Below are 19,637 nucleotides of genomic sequence, written 5' to 3'. Positions count from 1 at the left end.
AATTTACAATGAAAATTTAAAATGTGCACAACGTCCAGCAACAGAACCAAAGCAATCGATTAATACCAGGCAAATACAAATTTTTAGGTTAATGCTTTGGTAAAACGCTTGTAAACCGAAGTTACCCTACAGCACTTTTCAAAATCTTTAATTAAACGCGGAACGTTTAAATTAGCAAAACTTGGCTTCGTTATCCGCACATTCCCTGCCGCGAGAAAATTTAATTAACACGTGGTCCCGGGTTTTTGAATTTTTCTTTCGTTTTTTTAGGCTGGATTGCGCAATAAAGTGGAGATTTGTGTTCTTTTAGATTTGGCCTTAGTTACAGGTGGTTCTGTTTTATTTAGCTCCTGAACTTTTAGCAAGAAATTGAAATAGAAGATGGAAACTTTGAAGTTAAGTATTTTGTTTCGTGAATTTGCTTTTATTTAAACCCGTTTTTTAGTCATTATTATTAAACACATAAGTTTTAAATTTAAATAGTATAAAATTTAAAGTTAGTTATGTTAAAAGGGATGTTTTTATAAGAAATTAAATTTTTTTATTAATTTACATCTTCTTATAAAACCTGAATTAATATTATTTTGATGCGCAGGTACCCTTTCTACTAGTAGGTCATGGTAACTTTAAATAAGTTAACTAAATGTAAAACCTAAAAATAGCTTTATTTTGGCATATAATCTTAAAAAAAAATTTATTTTTAGTAATATAGTTATTTTTTTGCCCCAATAATTTTTTGAGTAATATCATTAGCCCAAGTAGTAAAAGATAAGGCTATAGTGTAAATCACTAAGTTGCTAAAGATTTTATATTGTGTAGGAAAAGACATTGGATTTATTTGGAAAATTATCAAACAAACAAAAATTTAAAGTGGACAAGAGATAAAAGAATTTAGACTTGGAGTTAAGTAGTACAGAAAACTTAAAAGTAGAATGGAGGAAATTTGGAGCAAAAACAGGCTCCTTAAAAGGAGTAAAAGTATTAACATGATATTGTTCATACTCAGGACCTCATGATATTATTTATACTCAGGACCTTAAGTGAACTTTGAATTTAACTCGGGACCTTGCCAGGACCTTAAGTGAACTTTGCAGTTAACTCGGGACCTTGCCAGGGCAGCGGGCTATTGAAAACATGCCATATCTTGTTTTCGAGGGTGGGTTAGCTGGGTTTAGAATTACCAAAGCATTTTCACTCAATGTATTGTACTGTAACTATCACACCTAGGCTATTACGACTCTAGTCACCATATAACCTTCCCATCCCCTAAAAATCCGCTTCATCGGTTGCCCTCGCTTCAGTTCAGTCTATATTGTTTGTGGCATTTAAACTGGAGGTGGACTATGGTTGACTAGAGTCACCCGACTGTCATGCTCACCACCATTAAAACTGTAAAACTTTATTATGTTGTGTGTGGCCGGATGCCATGCATTGTTGGCTTTTGTCAACGTCATAGCCGTTGTATTGGGGCTATAGTAATGTCATCACTTTCACTAGACCGGTGGCTCTTGTATATTAGGCTTGCTGGAAGTTTTAGGTATGGAACGAAAAGCAAGCCTGGTATTTAATTTTAGGCTAAGAGCTTTGACAGTCGGTTCACTCACAAGGTTGTTTTTGGTCTTTATGACAAATAATTTTTGTGTTGTTTGTAATTCAGCTATTCCTACCTCGTAGTGGGTCGTCTGGTGTAAAAGTTCTGTAGAAATTAATTAAATTTGTGATACTCTTCCGTGGTCTTAATAATTATGAAGCGGTGTGATCTTTAAAATGATCATTTTCAAATCCTTGCGTCGGGCAAAACTAGTTAGGAATTGCATGCTGCATGTTTTTTTTTGCACTAAATGGTTAAATATTTTGGGATAAAAACAGACAAAGAGAGAAATGTGGGACTTGCTAAACAGATAAGAAATATATATTTGTGATAGATAGTCTATAGTGTAAAATAGAATATGTGTAAATATATCTAATTATAGTTTAATCAACTCTTTGTTCCTGTTAAAGTAGTGCAATAGTTATTTAATATGTATATACAAAATTTAATTTTCTTATATGTGTTTTAAAGTTAATTAGGGATATATATTTTTGGCATATTATTAAAGATTTATAATTAAAAATTTTTATATGTGAAATATTGTATATATGTGTATTTTATTATTTTGCATGTTATTATCCTGTTTATTTGCTACATATTTATCTGAGTTGTTGATTTCAAAGTAGATGTTTAGAATTATTTAGAACAAAAAAATGCTCGCGCAAAAATTGTTTATCGAACGCAAGTCCAAAATGCCAATTCTAAACTTTATAAATCGTTTCTTTAGTAACCTTTTTGTTTTTCAGGATTTTTTTACAGGGGCATATTTTTATTACTAACAATTTGTTTTTTGTTTTTCAAGTTTTTGTACAGGAGCATAATATTTTATTACTAACAATTTATTTTTTGTTTTTCAGTTTTTTTTTAACAGGGGCATATATTTATTACTAACAATTTATTTTATGTTTTTCATGCTTTTTTTTACAGGGGCATATGTTATTATCACTAACAATTTATTTTTTGTTTTTCATGCTTTTTTTTACAGGGGCATATATTTATTAGTAACAATTTCTTTTTTGTTTTTCAGGATTTTTTACATGGGCATTATTTTTTTTACTAACAATTTATTTTTTGTTTTTTAGGCTTCTATTACAGGGGCATATATTTATTACTAACAATTTATTTTTTGTTTTTCAGGTTTTTTTTTACAGGGGCATATATTTATTACTAACAATTAATTTTTTGTTTTTCAGGATTTTTTACAGGGGCATATATTTTAGTTACTAACAATTTATTTTTTGTTTTTCAGGATTTTTTTACAGGGGCATATATTTATCACTAACAATTTATTTTTTGTTTTTCAGGATTTTTTACAGGGGCATATATTTTAGTTACTAACAATTTATTTTTTGTTTTTCAGGCTTCTATTACAGGGGCATATATTTATCACTAACAATTTATTTTTTGTTTTTCAGGCTTCTATTACAGGGCCATATATTTATCACTAACAACTTATTTTTTGTTTTTCAGGATTTTTTACAGGGGCATATATTTATCACTAACAACTTATTTTTTGTTTTTCAGGATTTTTTACAGGGGCATTATATTTTTTTTTACTAACAATTAATTTTATGTTTTTTAGTTTTTTTTTACCTGGGCATATGTTTTTTTTACTAACAATTTATTTTTTGTTTTTCAGGATTTTTTTACAGAGGCATATTATTTTTTTAATAACAATAAATTTTTTTGCAGGGGCATTATATTTTTATTAGTAATTTAACCATTCAACTTTTGTTTTTCAGACATTTTGCAGGATAACTTATAACAAACAAATAACTTTTTTTTTCATTTTTAGATTTTGGTCGAGTACAAAAAGCAATTCAATTTAAAGCACTTTACACAACCTAACCAAACACTTTTCTTTCAGGTTATATTGTTATATTCTGGTATAAACCTTGTGTTTTTTATCTTTAGATTCTAGTCAACTCGGAACGAAATGAAATCTTCAATCAACTACAAACAAATGTTATATTATAATTATATATATATTTTGAAAATCATGAAAATATATTTTTGTTGCTAATATTTTTGACTTAATTTTAAACCAAAAATTTAAATTGTCGATGGAACAATAATTTTTAAATAACTTTTTAATATAGTTTTTCAATTATAAACTTTATTCCAAGTTATGTATTATGTGATCGCAATCGTTTCAATTTTTATAGTTACTATTTTACTGTTTTTGTACCTTTGCTGAATTAAATAAAAATATTAAAACAAAATACTAAATTTATTTGTGTAATGTATTCCAAATAAGGCTAACCATAAGTGGCAAATTAAAAAAGAATTTTTATATTTTGTCTTTAATTAACAACATAGTTATTTTTAACCTTTGCAAAACATTGTTATTAATACACCTTAAAATTTATAGGCCCAAAGTCAACCTCTTATTTGTAGAACTAAATAGAATTTAAATTTATTCCATTTTTAAATAGCATTAAGTACAAAAAAATAAACAAAACTTTTAATTTTCTGGTCTTTAAACAATTTTATTTAAAAAGAAAAAACATAGGAAATAAATAATTATATATACTCCTAAAATATAGAAAAAATGCCTGATTATCTAAAAAAAACAAAAATTTACGTGTTTTCAACAACTTTTATTTAAATTGGAAAGGTCAACAAGCCAGAAAAGTTTATCACGAAAGAAAATAAACAACTTTTTGACTTGGCAAAAACATTAATAGGTACCAACACTAACATAAAATACTCAAGGGGGCTACTGTAATTTAATTATTTCAAGTCTGTCAACTGTTCTCATAAGTTATTCCCAAAATAGAACTGACTTTAAGCTTAAATGCCAAAGCAAATATCATACAAATATATACCTTATTTGCTACAATATTTATAAAACAAAAATGTTAATTTATATATAAATAAGAAACACAAGCATGCAGTATTCAATAGAACACTAAAAATGCGCTCTAGTATTAGTGTATGATGTAAAAATTCATCCATCAAAAAAAAATAACCCAATATTCATGTAAACAAATTTATTTAGTTCTCAGATGTGCAGAAGAAAAAATATACAATAACAAAAATATAAAAACTATGTAAAAACAATAAAAACTATATTATATACTTCAATAATAGAAAAGTTTTACACTAAAAGGGCTTGTCGAATAAGCTGCTTTTTCTCTGGAGTTAGTTGGTCAGGGAATTGAATGTCAAACTCAATTATTAAGTTTCCTCTTTCGTTGGGTCTCTTTGAAACAGGCATTCCCTCTCTCGGCACCATTTTGGTGTATTTCGGATGCACAATGTCATTAATAGGGATGTTAAGAAGCCTGCCATCAAGTGTTGGGACTTCGATGCTGCATCCGATTAAAGCTTTTCCAAGAGGAATCTTTGCAACAAAAACTAAATTGTTTCCATCACGACGGAACAGTGGGTTAGTCTTGTCATGGACTATAAACACAATATCTGCTGGGACGTTGTTTGGCCCTTGATCGCCCTCCTGTGGAAATGTAACCCGAGTTCCGGCTTTCCAACCTGGCTTTACTTGAATTGTAAGAATTTTATCTCGAATACTTGAAGTGTGACCGTCTTCGTTCATAACTCTTCTCGAGATCTTCATCTTCTTGGTACATCCATGAAAGAGTTCCTCCAGTGAAAGATATAAGTCACGCTCAATCGGAGGATCTTGTCTCTTTCTTCCTTTTCCTCTTAGGCCTCCGAACCCAGTCATAAAATCACCGTTTGTGTCAAAAAAGTCAGAAAACGGGTTTGAACCTCCGAAGAACTCTCGGAAAACCTTTTCAGGATCTCCATGGAATGTGTATCCATTTGTGAATCCACCCCCATCATTTGATGGAATTCCCCCCTTCAACCCCTCTTCTCCGAACTGATCATAAGTTGCTCTTTTCTGGGGGTCACTTAATACATCATAAGCCTCAGCAATTTTCTTAAACTTTTCAATCGCACCAGGATCCTTGTTTTTGTCAGGATGAAACTTTAAAGCTAATTTCCGATATGCTTTCTTGATTTCAGCATCTGTTGAATTTCTTGTTAGTCCGAGCACAGCATAATAATCCACTCCCATTTTTGAAAGTTTAGTACTTTGAGTAGTTAAATAATTTAAATTTTAATAATCTAAGACGAACAAAAACAACTTATTTAATCAGTAGAAATTAGACAATAGTCGATAAAATTTACTAACTTCAACACTTTTTAGTACAAAACGCGCAATTTAGAACTAAATCCAATGCTTAGACTATTTGCGTAATAGCCACCCTAATCTGCTAATTAAAACAGTTTATAACGTAAACACACTTGCTTATAAAATCCTAAACTCAAATTAAAACAACTTTAAACTTGTTTCAAACACGAATGAAGCCTCTTTATACTAGACACAAACCTTAAAAATAACTCTGTATGACGTTGCTACGCGACAATGTTTGTCTTCAGAATTGTCCCGTAAATTCTAGAATAAACGAGAATAGTAATCCAATGACGTTCGTAGTGCAGTCATGTGTAAATTTAAGCCTTCTTATTAGCAACACACATTTTTTAAATAAATAATAAATATTACTTGATTACATTATGCAACATTTTTTATTATAAATTAAAAAGAAAATTTAAAAATTTAAATAGAAATTTTGTATTGTTTACTATTGTAATCAATGAGCCGTGTTTTCGCGGGTTTTTTTAGACCACCATGTGCTTTCTTAAAAGTAAATTTAAAAACATTTAATTTGTGCAATGTTAACAATTCGTATAGTCTGGCAGTGCAATGATCATAAAACGCAATGATTTTATGATCATTGGACAGTGGGTGCTTGTTTTTATCGTAACAACCAATCAAAACTTTTATATATAATGTACTTGTTGCGAAATTTTATTTTGAATGTCGGTAAAAAATGGTCTTACGCTGACATTATACGCGGCAATTTCGTCGCCGACCCCCCGCCGTTTTCTGCAGGCCGAACTTTTGGTCCCCTTTGCAAAGTGCGAAATTTGTGCAAGATGCGTGCAATTTATGCAATGTTCAAATGCTGCAATGTGGTATTTAATTTCTGCAGTGTTTGCAATTTGTATAATAAATACACTATTGTTTTTTAAACACTTCTAACTTAGAAAATTTTTTTTTTTAATATCAGATATATTTAAATGCAGTTTTTGACTTTAAATAAAAAAAATGAGTGATTCAAAACGCCCTCAATCTTGGGATAAAACTAGACGTGGTAAAACACCAGATTATGAATATAATTCTATAAAAGAAATTCAAGAACAAGAAATACAAGATATTGGTGTTAAACAAACTTTTAATCTGTTCGGTGTTGTAAAAAATTTTCGGCCACCTGCAAAATCAAGGGGATCAGGTTTTTATCAAAAATTTTTTTTTCTAAAAATAGTGCGAACTTTAAATTTAATATTTTTACGCATCAAAAAAAACGGCAGCGTGGTGTGGTGGTAAGAACACTTGCTACACCACCATGAGGTCGTGGGTTTAACCCCCACTGCTCTCATGCTGTAGCGCCCTTGAGTAAGGCGCTATAAATGGTATGAACTCCTGCTGAGCCAGCACTTAATCAGCAGCATAATTACCGGGCAATTATAATCTATAATATTCCAAACTACTAAAGGCAACTCGAGACTGGGGCGGAGTAACAGTTGTTACTCTATGTTAAAGTCCCGCATTCGACTTTTCAACATCGAGGATAAAGATATACAAAAAAAAAAAATTAAGTTTAACATTGGTATTTATAATTATACTTTCTGCGGTTTTTAGATTATTTTTGCATTTTTCGAATTGTTGATGAAAGTTATTGTGAAAATGATGGAATAAAAGTAACCGTGTTTCATAAAGATGAAGAACTGATGCCACATGTAAGTTGTTTATCTTAATCACTAAGCTCATAAACTTAAAACTGTGTTTTTGTGCTTTGCTTTATTCTTAATATGAATTAAATTTAAAATGATTTTTTTATGTTTGTTCATGCCAAGTATTGGTATGCATCTGGTAGTATGACTGCATGCTTACATATTGTATGGTTACTGCATTAAATACCATGTTGAGAATGCTATGCTATGTTATTATAACAGTGAAAATGAAACCAAGTAATTTAAATTAAAAAAAGTGCCAAATTTTAATAAAAAAAAAAATTCTACATAATTTTTTTTCTAAAATTAGTTTTTTTTTTGTATATATATTTATCCTTGATGTGGGAAGGTCGAATGTGCGACCTAAACATAGGTAACATTAATTACTCCGATTCAGTCTCGAGTTGCCTGTGGCAGTTTGGGATATTATAGATTATAATTGCCTGGTAATTATGCTGCTGATTAAGTGCTGGCTCAGCAGGAGTTTTTACCGTTTATAGCACCTTACAGCATGAGAGCAGTGGGGATAGAACCCACGACCTCATGGTGGTGTAGCAAGTGTTCTTACCACTACACCACGTTGCCGTTTTTTTATTGGTTTTGTATTTTTATTTTAATAAAAAACATTGTTGCTAAAATTTATTTTGTTGCATTTTTTTTGTTCAGTTTAACGAATGGGATATAATACGACTTCATAGAGTAAAACCTACCCTTCATGATGGAGAAATGACGTTGGTATCTTCGTGGGGATGGTCAATAGTACATTGGGATGGTCTGGTAATTTACTAACTACCACTTTGCAATAAAAATATTATGTTCAAATTCTTTTAAATTTTTTTTAAAGTGTAATGTTTTAAAAATTTTTTTTTTTCTTTTTTTGTGATAGTTTTAAAAATTAATAAATCCGTTATTGCTTTTGTTGGGTGGAAACACATTGTAGATTTTTTTGCAGGCAATGCATGACTTTGTTTTTGTTGTAATATGATATGATGAACTTGAAAGTAAGCAGACAGCATTTTTTTAATTGATTGGTTCTTGTCAATAACTATACCCTCACTTGTCTGATAAGAGCTTTAAATTAAGTTTGTCATTTTTGAATTAAAAAAAAAACAATTAAAATTAATATTTTTTGTTGTTTCAGAATAGATCAGGTAATGATGAAATATATGATGGAAAAAGTAGCTCAAAAAATTTTACAGTTATTCAAAGTCACAAGGACAGAGTAAAAGAACTTCAAGATTGGATTAAATCGAATTATTTAAATGACAGTTTGAGTCCTGGTGTGTTATGTGAATCTGAATTTAAATTGGAAAATGTAACAAAGGAATCTTATTTTTCAATGATTGGTCAAGTAAAAATTTTTTTAAATTTTAAGTTTCTAAATTCAATGTATCACGCTAATGTTTGTTTTTTAATATGATATATACATTTTGGATAAAAACAAATGTTTAAAGTAACAAATGGATTTTGTTTTTTGATTTAAATTTTGTAGATTTAAATTTTTCGAATTTTACTTTAGGTAGCTGGTATGGTAAAATTAAAAGATGAACTTACAGTTGTAAGAGTATGGGATGGTACAAAACCAACACTTACCATGCCTTTTATTCCAAATATTGAGGTAAATAAATAAAAAAAACATACAAAAAATTAGCTTTTCTGTTCAAAATTTTTTATCAATAAATAGAATTGGATATATGCCTTTTTTTAAATTAGCTAAAGTAAAATAATTTGTCATTTTTGCAGACTGATGGAATGGTAACAATGAACAATCTAAATTTGGTTGAGAATTTAATGGTTGATATTTGCGCTTATGATAACCATTCAAAATATATTGAGGACAACAGCATTACGCTAGGTTACCTAAAATAAATAATAAAGGATTTCATGTTTTTTTGAAGGTTTTTTTTATATATATATATTAAGAAAAAAACATTATTTTTAATTTTATAAAGTTCTTAATTTTTTTTAGGATCTTATATTTTGATTCACAATCTTCACTGCACAAGAAGAAAAGATAAAAAGGATGAATATGATCTGATCCTCCATGGAGGTGTTTACTTTGATCGAGGAATCCTTATCCTGGAGGAAGAAAATCCAAAAGTGGATGAATTAAAAAAGTATAAATTTTTCTCTTAATTTACATGTAAAATGTTCTGTTTACAGAAAATGAAATACAAACTTTAAATTTTTTTGTTTAGAAAAATAAAGCAAGTATTAACGCAAGCCAAAACAAAGAGACAACAATCTGAGATCCCTGGAATTACAACCACATCTTCTCCTAAGAAAAGACAAACTTCTCCGAATCCATCAACGGGAAATTCTCAGGAAAAAAGGATAAGACTTAGTGGTGAAAAATTAACAATGTTTTTTTTAAACTAGCTTTATAAAAATACTAATATCTTAAAACATTAATTGTTTAAAACTCTTTTAATAGGAGTTTTTATATTTATTATTAAAACATATTTAATAATAGATTTTTTAAAATGTTTGATGTCATTTTTAGAAAGTCCTTCCACCCAATCAGAAGGTTCATTTAAAACTCCGCCCCAAACTTCAATGAACTTTTCAAACGACAGCCAATCACATTCAAGGAATAATTTGGTGGACACAAGCCCTTTACCAATGAACTTTACAGTGGAAAAAGTTAACCTAACGCCACAAAAAGTAAAAAATCAACAAAATTGTATTTATATTTTTTTTAAGTATATACTTTTTTTTAGCACTGTTAAATTTTTAATTTTAGGCAGGCCCTGATACACTTGAAATGTTTGCCAGCATGGATTCGGAAAAATTATCTCAAGATAGTTACGTTCTTTCTAAAGAAACCACTTTGGATGACGAACATGTCGATGTAGAAGGTTCGCAAAGTCAAGACGATAATTTAAGATGCCAACAATCTTCATCTACAGGTTAGTGGAATACAAAATCTTTGCATGAAGGTTTACCGAATTACCCTTACCCTCTAGAGTAACCCTCACCCTCCTAGATTAAGTAAAAAGTACTATAGTATATAGTTAGAATTTTAAAAAAAATGCACCTTTTTCTTAGTCTAATTTGCCAGAAATGGCCTGTATTAATCTCACATGGTGTTGTGGTAAGAGCACTTGCTGATCTCATGCTGTAGCGCCCTTGAGTAAGGCGCTATAAACGGTATGAACTCCTGCTAAGCCAGCACTTAATCAGCAGCATAATTATTGGGCAATTATAATCTATAATATCCCAAACTGCCACAGGCTACTTGAGACTGGGTTATTTTTGAGGGGTGGGGTATTTTTTTCTGTAGTTTTTTTGGCCTGGAACCTTTTTTTAAAAGGTTTTTGATATGGCATAAGCTATGACTTAAGATTATGTGTGTTGACTAAAGATTTTATAAAAGTGTCTGTAGCTTGAAATATACCTATAACAATACCAAAATTTATTTTATTGTTACACAGCTTTTAAATTCACTAAGTTTAAGGTGTATGACAGTAATATTTAAAAAAAACAGTAATATTGAGTGTGTAATGGACAGAACTAAAAAGCAGTATTTTATCACAGTAAAATAATAAACGTCTAAAGGTTGATTTTCAAGGTAGCAAGAATATTTAGATTGGTAGCAAAATAATGTCTGTTACTTGAGAAAAAAATTTACCAAAAAAATAAAAAAAAATAAAAATTAATAAGCACAGCCAAAAACAACATTTTGGTTTGGTTAGAAATAGTTATCCTAAGGAATTGATTCTTTTGTGGGCCAAACATACACGAAAAATGTTAAATTAAAGTTTGGTTTGGGTTTACCGAATCATCATTTTCTGAGTTTTGTAAATCGTCATTTTGTTCCGAGTTTTGAAAATCATTATTTTGTTCCGAGTTTTGTAAATCATTATTTTGTTCCGAGTTTTGTAAATCATTATTTTGTTCCGAGTTTTGTAAATCATTATTTTGTTCCGAGTTTTGAAAATCATTATTTTGTTCCGAGTTTTGTAAATCATTATTTTGTTCCGAGTTTTCTAAATCATTATTTTGTTCCGAGTTTTCTAAATCATTATTTTGTTCAGAATTTTCTAAATCATTATTTTGTTGTGGGGTGTTGTTGTTGCCATTTTGAGTTGGGTTAGGTGAATTACCATTTTGATTTACAGCTTGATATAAAGTTGTCCTTTCATTTTTTCTTTTTTGACAACGTATATAAACAATCAAGCCAGCAATAATTAGTGCAACACTGATAACTACTGTTATTATTACAATAAATGCTACATTGTTGCTATTTGGTTTTTGATTGTTCGGAGAGGTTGATGTTTCTATTTTCTTAGTTGTTGTTCTATTTATCTAAATGTTGTAAGTGTATTACATTTATTTTTTTTACTAGCTAAAAATACCTAAATATATGACAATGTTTTTTTTTAATTTGTTTTAAAATATATTGTGGATTTATTTATAGGAAATTATTTTACCTTGGTTGTTGATTCGTTTGTTGTTGAGGTGCTGGGTGTAATTGTTGTGGTTGGTTTTCTTGTGACGGTAGATAATGTTGTTGTTGATGTCGTTGTTGTTTGCATTGTTGTATGTATTGGTGTATTCGGTGTTGTTTTATCAGGTAAAACTGTTGTAGATATTATCGGTATTGAGGTACTTGTTTGTTGATCCAATAAATCTTTACAGTCACTTGAAATCAAAATATATACATTAATTTTTTATACCTATCTTGACATATGGTAACACTTAGCTTATTTAAAATTTTTTAAATATTTTAAACTTACTGAACATTGTCATGACATGCTTCTGCACAAGAAGGGGCACACGTTGTCTTTAGTTCTCCAGGACATTTTTCACAAGTGCATGTAATTCTATTAAATTTCTCACCAGCTTTACATTTGTCTCTTGTCCAAGTGCCGTTTACCCACATATTAGTCGGACATTGTTTGTCCTCCTATAAAATTAAAAAAAGTTTATAATAAAATTCAATTTAGCATATTTAAATAATTTTAGGTGAAAATTGTTGTCACTACTTACTGATTGATAGCAGCTGTAATCTGTTGCTAATGATTTGCAGTTTCCCATTAACATGCAAGTACAAAGAGATAAGATAAATAATAACAATTTAAAATCCATTTTTTGTCATTCTTTAAACTAGATTATAACAAGTAAAAATAACGCCTTTAGTAGTGCAGTAGAAATAATATTTTTAGTTTTTAACAAATTGTTAATTTTTTTTTAAATCTAGGCACATTTTATAACAGCTAATGTTTTCTATATTTGAAATCTTGTTTTACAAAAAGTTTGTTTTGCTTAAAAACACCCCTGTATTTCAACATGTGTTACGCAACATGTGTTATGACATTGCACTATTTAATTCTATCCAGGGTTGCCAATTAATTTTTTATTAAACTGATGATAAAACTTTACAAATTTTTATATCATTATTTTTGAAATTATTTAATTTTTTTATTTAGATTTGTATATTTTGTTTTTGTAAAATGTCCTAAATAAGTTAATAGGCATCACGAGGAAAACTATATGGACGCATGGGTAATGCATAGACTGTGTACCTACCCTTAAATAGCGCCACTTACTTGTTTACTGATCCATAAAATTAACTCATTTTTTAAACTTGAGACCGGTTATAATTTTGTCAAAAATTTGACGCAAAAGGTTTGAAAATTGAACTTGTTAAAAATAATGCAATTTATTTTATATATATTTCTATTAACACTTATATTTTTATTGAAAGACTTATATATATATATATATATATATATATATATAATGTTTTTAAAAATGGTTACCAAAAGCCAATTTTTGTCAAGCAAAACCAAATTTGGATTTTAAAAAACAAGTTGTGTTACAAAAACCTTAATTTAATTAAAATAAGTAAACATATTTTTAAATTCTTGTATTTTGTAAAGTTAAATAAGAAATGTAAAGGCAAAAATTTTTTACAAAATATAAAAAATCAAATTTGTTTTTTATTAATCATATTTGTATTATAGTAAACCATATTATGGATAACAAAAACCAAAATTTGGTTTTACCATAACCAAAATAGGTAAATTTACCAAAATTTTCTTAAATTTAACCATATTCGTAACCATATTGAAAACGTTTTTAAACGATGTTTATAATAAACAATACTATGTATGTTCAATTGCAAAAGATTAAATCTTCCCCAAAAATTTGAACTATATATATAAATTATTATTTAAAGTTATTGTTTACTTTTCATTTAAAAAAAAAATAAATCATTTGTGAAAAATTGGGTTAACTTTAAATCAGGTCAAAATAGAAGAAAAAATTTTTTATTCAAATTTCAAAAACTAAACGATTATAATATTATTTATTTTTTTAAATTGATCACTACTGTAAATTGATAATTTTGTTTTAATTTTTTTTTATTTGTTTAAAATTTTGATATAAAAATGTCTATTGTAAGATTCTTAGTTTATATATTTATTTAATGTTTAGGCCCAATTGGTAGTTTATTACTATAATCTCTAATAGGTTTTAAAAAAACTTTAATAGCCACTTTACAACACATAGTACAATTGTACGTTAAAACTTTTAAGATTTTCAGAATCTCATATGGCAGCAACATTACGATATCAATTTTTACTTAAAAGTTAACACTATAAATTGGTTTCTATTATCTTATTACCACACAGAATAGTTATTTACAAACAAATAACATTTAACAGCAATATTGGATATACATGGCAAAATTTTGTAATATATATATGACAAAATTTTGTTCTTATATTTGTGTACGTTACATGTTGAGGTAGGTAAGATTAAAATATGTTCAAAAAAAGTAAAAGATAAGGCACAGCAAATATAGGTTCCAAACAAAAACAAAAAAAAAATCCAACAAAAACAAAACACATTTTAGCATTTATTTGGTTTCAGTTATTTCAATAAAAGGCTGTCATTAGAATCAGTTGGTTTCCCACTTCCACTGCTGTTATTATCTTCTGGATTTCTTAATTTTGCCATTATATACTGAAGCCCCATTTTAATTTTATTATACCACTTATACACACACAATCCTATTATGGCCATGGCTAATATTACAATGATAATTGTAAAGGGACTTGATGCGTTTTGATCAGGTGTTGTTGTTGCAATAGGTGGTGTTGTTTGTGTCATTGTCATTGTAGTGCTGGTTTCAGTAGTAGTCTAAAATTAAAAAAATATTGGTAATAAAATAGAAAACTGTTTGTATAAACAGTTTTTTTTTTTAAATACCCAAATATATAACAATGTTTTTTTGTAATTTGTTTTAAAATATATTGTAGATTTATTTATAGGAAATTATTTTACCTTTGTTGTTGATCCGTTTGTTGTCGAGGTGCTGGGTGTAATTGTTGTGGTTGGTTTTCTTGTGACGGTCGATGATGTTGTTGTTGATGTCGTTGTTGTTTGCATTGTTGTATGTATTGGTGTATTCGGTGTTGTTTTATCAGGTAAAACTGTCGTAGATATTATCGGTATTGAAGTACTTGTTTGTTGATCCAATAAATCTTTACATTCACTTGAAAACAAAATATATACATTAATTTTTTATACCTATCTTGACATATGGTAACACTTAGCTTATTTAAAATTTTTTAAATATTTTAAACTTACTGAACATTGTCATGACATGCTTTTGCACAAGAAGGGGCACACGTTGTCTTTAGTTTTCCAGGACATTTTTCACAAGTGCATGTAATTCTATTAAATTTCTCACCAGCTTTACATTTGTCTCTTGTCCAAACACCGTTTACCCACATATTAGTCGGACATTGTTTGCCCTCATATAAAATTAAAAAAAGTTTATAATAAAATTTAATTTAGCATATTTAAATAATTTTAGGTGAAAATTGTTGTCACTACTTACTGATTGATAGCAGCTGTAATTTGTTGCTAATGATTTGCAGTTTCCCATTAACATGCAAGTACAAAGAGATATGAAAAATAATAACAATTTAAAATCCATTTTTTTGTCATTCTTTAAACTAGATTATAACATGTTAAAATAATGCCTTTAGTAGTGCAGTAGAAAAAATATTTTTAGTTATATCACAGAAATTATATATATATAAAAAATATTTTAGTTTTTCACAAATTGTTAAATTTTTTTTAAATCTAGGCACATTTTAAAACAGCTAATATTTTCTTTCTTACTTTCCTTAAAAAAATTGTTGATATACATCAAAACAGCAATAAATTTCATAAAAATTCAATTTGAAGATATATAAGTATTATTGCATTTTTATTGATTTTAAACGGTATTTGAATAGTTTAGGTTAGTACTTACAAAAGTTTCAGTGCCACTACACAATATAAACAATAAAGAAACACATTAAGTAAAGCTTATTCATTTTTTTTCTTGTTTTTTTGCAATTTTTTATTTACGCCCAAGTAACAGTTAAGAATATTGCAACATCTTGAGTAAATTTTACTTTTGTCAAAGTAGGAACTTTTTTTTTTAAAGTCATTACTACAACTTATTTTCATTTTTACTGTACTAAAATTTTAGGATTTTTTTTTAATTTATAAAAAAAATAATTTGTTTAATAAAAGACAACAACTTTTGCAGGCGAAAAAGTTTAGTCGAGCTTATGTTCACGGTGTTGACATAGTTCAATAAACTTTAAAAATGTAGACTAGCTTTTCGTTTAGTTCCTCTTTCAAGGTGTTTGCTTACCTTTGTTTAAAGTTAAGAGCGAAGTAATTGAAGTTAAAGTTGTTAGTTGAAACTAGTGTACACCCAAATGATGTCGATAATAAATTTACAATTATTTTCTATAACTTTTTGAATAAGATTATTTCATGTATATTTTTATTTTTTAAAGTAAATACTTAATTAGAAAATAAATGTATTTTTAACACGTTTTTTTTTTCAAAGTTAAATTTGAAAAATTATTTTTCTTTAACAAAGATAGTTTTTTTAAAAATATATTTTAAAAAGTTTGAAAAAATGCATTTGTTTAACAATAATTTAATGTAAAAATTTTTTTTAATTTTTCTACAGTTGTCTTCGGGGATTCTCCGTTTCTAATTACTCCACTTAATAAAGTTATAACAACAGAAGTACCAACTTCACTCAAAAAACTTTTCCGTGTTCGAGTTAAAATAGAAAATTTCTCGAATATTGATAATTCTGTCATTTATTTTTGCCCAGCAACAAATTTAAGGTAGTTTTTATTGTTTTTTTTTACTTTAGTTGAGCATTTAATAAAAAAATAACATTTAAAATTTTATTAAAATTTTTTTTTAGAATTCCTGCCAAAAACTCAGGTGAAAATATAGAGCTCTCAAAAGAAGTAGAGGACTTTCTTCATCTTTGGAGGAGATTCAGAGGACTAAATGATGAGCAGAATGATTGTGATGTCTTAAACGATAACGATGATGTAGAATTCGAAGAAGGAACACAGTGGGTGTTACCTGACAAGTAAATTAATTTTTTTATTTAAAATTTTTTTTTCAACAAAAAATTTAAAAAAAAATTTTTTTTCGTCAAAAAATTTTAAAACCAAAATTAAAATGATGGAATATTATTGACCCTTTTGTAAAAATAAACACAATTTAATCTACAGTTTAGTATTTTATATAGCTGTAAACCCACAAAAAAATTTATATTCCAATATTCAAGTTTATTACCCTATTTTTGTTAAAATTTGATTTGATTTTTCAGTAATATGAAAATAAAAAAATACACTGATCCAACTGGTAATTCAGAATGGCAAGAATTATCAATTAACAAGGAAAATGTAATTCACAAGTTGAAGCAAGGGTCTACAAGGTTCAATATATTATATACTACGGTAAATCTTCGTTATTTTTTAATTACAACTGAATTTTTTTGTTATTATTTCGTTTTTTATATATATTAATAAAAAATTAAAAATCTATAGTAAAAAAACGGTAATTTTTGTCAATATTTACTACAAATTCACTTAACTTAAAAAAAAGAGAAAAAATTTTATTAAATTTTTGTAGAATATCAATAGTAAAGAAGATTTTCTAAAACATGCAAATAAATATGATCGGGTAGTTCGCATTATGGAGAGAGAAAAATTAACGGGCAATATTCTAATTCCAATCTGCTACCAAGATGGAATATTTTATTATTGGTATGTTTTGATTTTGTAAATAATACCTAAGGTCGAATGTTAAAGTTAAAATAAATTTGATTAACGGCAGCGTGGTGTAGTGGTAAGAACACTTGCTACACGACACATAAGGTCGTGGGTTCAATCCCCACTGATCTCATACTGTAGTCCCCTTGAGTAAGGCGCTATAAACGGTACGAACTGCTGCTGTGCCAGCACTTAATCAGCAGCATAATTATTGGGCAATTATAATGTATAATATCCCAAACTGCCACAGGCAACTCGAGACTGGGTCGGAGTATCTGATGTTACTCTATGTTTAAGTCGCGCATTCGACTTTCCCACATCAAGGATAAAGATATTTACAAAAAAAAAATATGTCACTTTTGCATATAAACAGTTTTAACAATGTATAAAATGTTTTTTTTTTAATACCCGTTTATTTTTTGGGGTAATACCGGTGTTTACCAAAAATATGTATTTAAAAAAACACTTATTTAAATTATCCTTTCAGTGTCTTATTATTTTTTTAGCTCTCCCGGTTGTATAGGTCAAGTTCGAATCCCATCACTTGCCCAGGAATCCGAAACATTTTTGCCTGAACAACCACTTCAAGCTTTAAACTGCCCTCTGTTATTACTTAGATTTTATTTCCAAATAAATATTTCAGACCAGAGTGGATCTTTAAAGGATCTGATTTTGCAAGGAAAAAATGCGGTAAAATTATTTAATTTTTATTTTTATAGAATTGAGTTATTTAAATTGATATAAGGAGGTCAAGTTCACTACCTAAACTTAGAGTAACATTTGTTACCACAACCCAGTCTCGAGTCGCCTTTGACAGTTCGGAATATTATAAATTATAATTGCCCAATAATTAAGCTACTGATTAGGTGCTGGCTTAGCAGAAGTTTATACCATTTATAGCGTCATACTGAAAAGGCTAAAGCACGAGAGCAGTGGTAATCGAACCCAGGACCTTCTGTAGTAAAGAAAAATTTTTTAACCACTACACCACGATGCCGTTATTTGTAATGTTTTGATGATAAAAGTTTTTTTTATTCAAAATTTATTAAAATTTTTGTGTGTATAAATTATAAAATATTAAATTTTTCAAAAACATGATTTTTACAGATTGAATTTTTTAATGACATAACACCATCTCAATATTTACTTGATATTGAAAACTGCAAAAACTTAGTAAAAGAAGAAGTTCAAAGTCTTATTACCATTTCACAAGATGAAGAAAATTTTATTGAACTGGTGATCGAAAAAAGATCACGAAAATCGATAGAAAATAAAAACGATGACATTCTTCTGTATGACATTGTGAATACTCGGTTAAAAAAATTTAGATTTTAAAAATTTAAGTGTATTTTTATAAATAGCATGATCTTAAAGCTATTTTCTGTATAATTGCTTTAATAAAGTGTGTTTTTTTAAATAGTCGATATATTGTTGCATTTTTTAAAGTTTCATTTATATTTTTTGTTTTGGGATTTGTTTTAAAAAAATAAATGCTAATCTAAGAAAAATTTTTATTATAGTTTTTTTTATATACATGTGTGGTTTAATTTGAAATACCAACCTTATATTCTAAACATAGGATAGCCTTAGTTATTTTAGTAGTTAGGTTATGAATATTTTTGGCTGGGTAGAAGTAGTTTTAGTAAGTGGTGTGATTTAAACTCGAGACATTACTTAGTTAAACAAAGTTTTTTTTTACCAGTGGGATTTAAAGTCCAATGGGAGAAATTTTTTTTAAATCGCCATAGCTGAATACATTGTTATATAAACTAATTTTTTACAAAAATTTGCGACTATTTACAAATATCAAACTATTTAATTTTGTGTTAATTTGTTATTGAAAAGTAAAATATATACAACATACGTGACCCCTTATTTTTTAATAAACAAACAAGCATTTAATTATAATTAACAAACAAAACCTAATTTTTTAATCCGTTTTTAAGTTATTGATATCATTATATACAACTGGCCTAAATATGAAAACCTAATAACGATATTTTAATAAACAAATATCTATTAATTAGTGATAATTCAATTTTAAGAATAGTAGGATTAGAAAGCAATATTATTATAAGCAACATACTAACATTTTAAAACTTTTAAAGTACCAAAACAAAAGTTTT

The 19,637-nt window shown here is 27.9% G+C and overlaps 4 protein-coding genes across 4 annotated transcripts; 1 reads left to right on the top strand and 3 right to left on the bottom strand.

The window, feature by feature from the left end:
- Positions 1-4,569: 4,569 nt before the first annotated feature.
- Positions 4,570-5,722, bottom strand: LOC145744953 (dnaJ homolog subfamily B member 13-like). The gene has a single exon (XM_082562929.1). It carries the CDS (start codon positions 5,631-5,633, stop codon positions 4,692-4,694), a length of 942 nt encoding a protein of 313 aa, XP_082419055.1. The 5' UTR covers positions 5,634-5,722; the 3' UTR covers positions 4,570-4,691.
- A 979-nt stretch (positions 5,723-6,701) lies between these two features.
- On the top strand, positions 6,702-19,008 carry LOC145745949 (uncharacterized). Its single transcript, XM_082564129.1, has 16 exons — positions 6,702-6,912; positions 7,323-7,420; positions 8,081-8,191; positions 8,556-8,765; positions 8,934-9,032; positions 9,158-9,269; positions 9,384-9,531; positions 9,613-9,761; positions 9,918-10,078; positions 10,158-10,323; positions 16,404-16,566; positions 16,650-16,823; positions 17,067-17,196; positions 17,372-17,505; positions 18,018-18,201; positions 18,619-19,008. Exons 1-16 carry the CDS (start codon positions 6,729-6,731, stop codon positions 18,844-18,846), a joined length of 2,451 nt encoding a protein of 816 aa, XP_082420255.1. The 5' UTR covers positions 6,702-6,728; the 3' UTR covers positions 18,847-19,008.
- Positions 10,821-12,638, bottom strand: LOC145744855 (uncharacterized). The gene is made up of 4 exons (XM_082562815.1): positions 12,407-12,638; positions 12,154-12,323; positions 11,848-12,058; positions 10,821-11,722 (listed from the first exon to the last, which is right to left on the bottom strand). Exons 1-4 carry the CDS (start codon positions 12,503-12,505, stop codon positions 11,165-11,167), a joined length of 1,038 nt encoding a protein of 345 aa, XP_082418941.1. The 5' UTR covers positions 12,506-12,638; the 3' UTR covers positions 10,821-11,164.
- LOC145744856 (uncharacterized) lies at positions 13,656-15,822 on the bottom strand. Its single transcript, XM_082562816.1, has 4 exons — positions 15,267-15,822; positions 15,014-15,180; positions 14,708-14,918; positions 13,656-14,563 (listed from the first exon to the last, which is right to left on the bottom strand). Exons 1-4 carry the CDS (start codon positions 15,363-15,365, stop codon positions 14,294-14,296), a joined length of 747 nt encoding a protein of 248 aa, XP_082418942.1. The 5' UTR covers positions 15,366-15,822; the 3' UTR covers positions 13,656-14,293.
- Positions 19,009-19,637: the final 629 nt, after the last annotated feature.

Source organism: Corella eumyota, chromosome 3 (genome assembly GCF_963082875.1).
Source record: "Corella eumyota chromosome 3, kaCorEumy4.1, whole genome shotgun sequence".
NCBI lineage: Eukaryota > Metazoa > Chordata > Ascidiacea > Phlebobranchia > Corellidae > Corella > Corella eumyota.
Note: the sequence above shows the minus strand (reverse complement) of the source record. Positions and strands in the feature narration are given on the sequence as shown.

Coding starts and splice junctions, on each gene's coding strand:
- LOC145744856 (XM_082562816.1), bottom strand. CDS start 15,365: ATGGATTTTAAATTGTTATTATTTTTCATATCTCTTTGTACTTGCATG. Junction 14,919..15,013: donor GCATGTCATGACAATGTTCA/GTAAGTTTAAAA, acceptor TTTGTTTTCAAG/TGAATGTAAAGATTTATTGG. Junction 14,564..14,707: donor CAAACGGATCAACAACAAAG/GTAAAATAATTT, acceptor TTTTAATTTTAG/ACTACTACTGAAACCAGCAC.
- LOC145745949 (XM_082564129.1), top strand. CDS start 6,729: ATGAGTGATTCAAAACGCCCTCAATCTTGGGATAAAACTAGACGTGGT. Junction 8,766..8,933: donor ATTTTTCAATGATTGGTCAA/GTAAAAATTTTT, acceptor ATTTTACTTTAG/GTAGCTGGTATGGTAAAATT. Junction 9,532..9,612: donor AAAGTGGATGAATTAAAAAA/GTATAAATTTTT, acceptor TTTTTTGTTTAG/AAAAATAAAGCAAGTATTAA.
- LOC145744953 (XM_082562929.1), bottom strand. CDS start 5,633: ATGGGAGTGGATTATTATGCTGTGCTCGGACTAACAAGAAATTCAACA.
- LOC145744855 (XM_082562815.1), bottom strand. CDS start 12,505: ATGGATTTTAAATTGTTATTATTTATCTTATCTCTTTGTACTTGCATG. Junction 12,324..12,406: donor ATTACAGCTGCTATCAATCA/GTAAGTAGTGAC, acceptor TTAATTTTATAG/GAGGACAAACAATGTCCGAC. Junction 11,723..11,847: donor CAAACGAATCAACAACCAAG/GTAAAATAATTT, acceptor TACAACATTTAG/ATAAATAGAACAACAACTAA.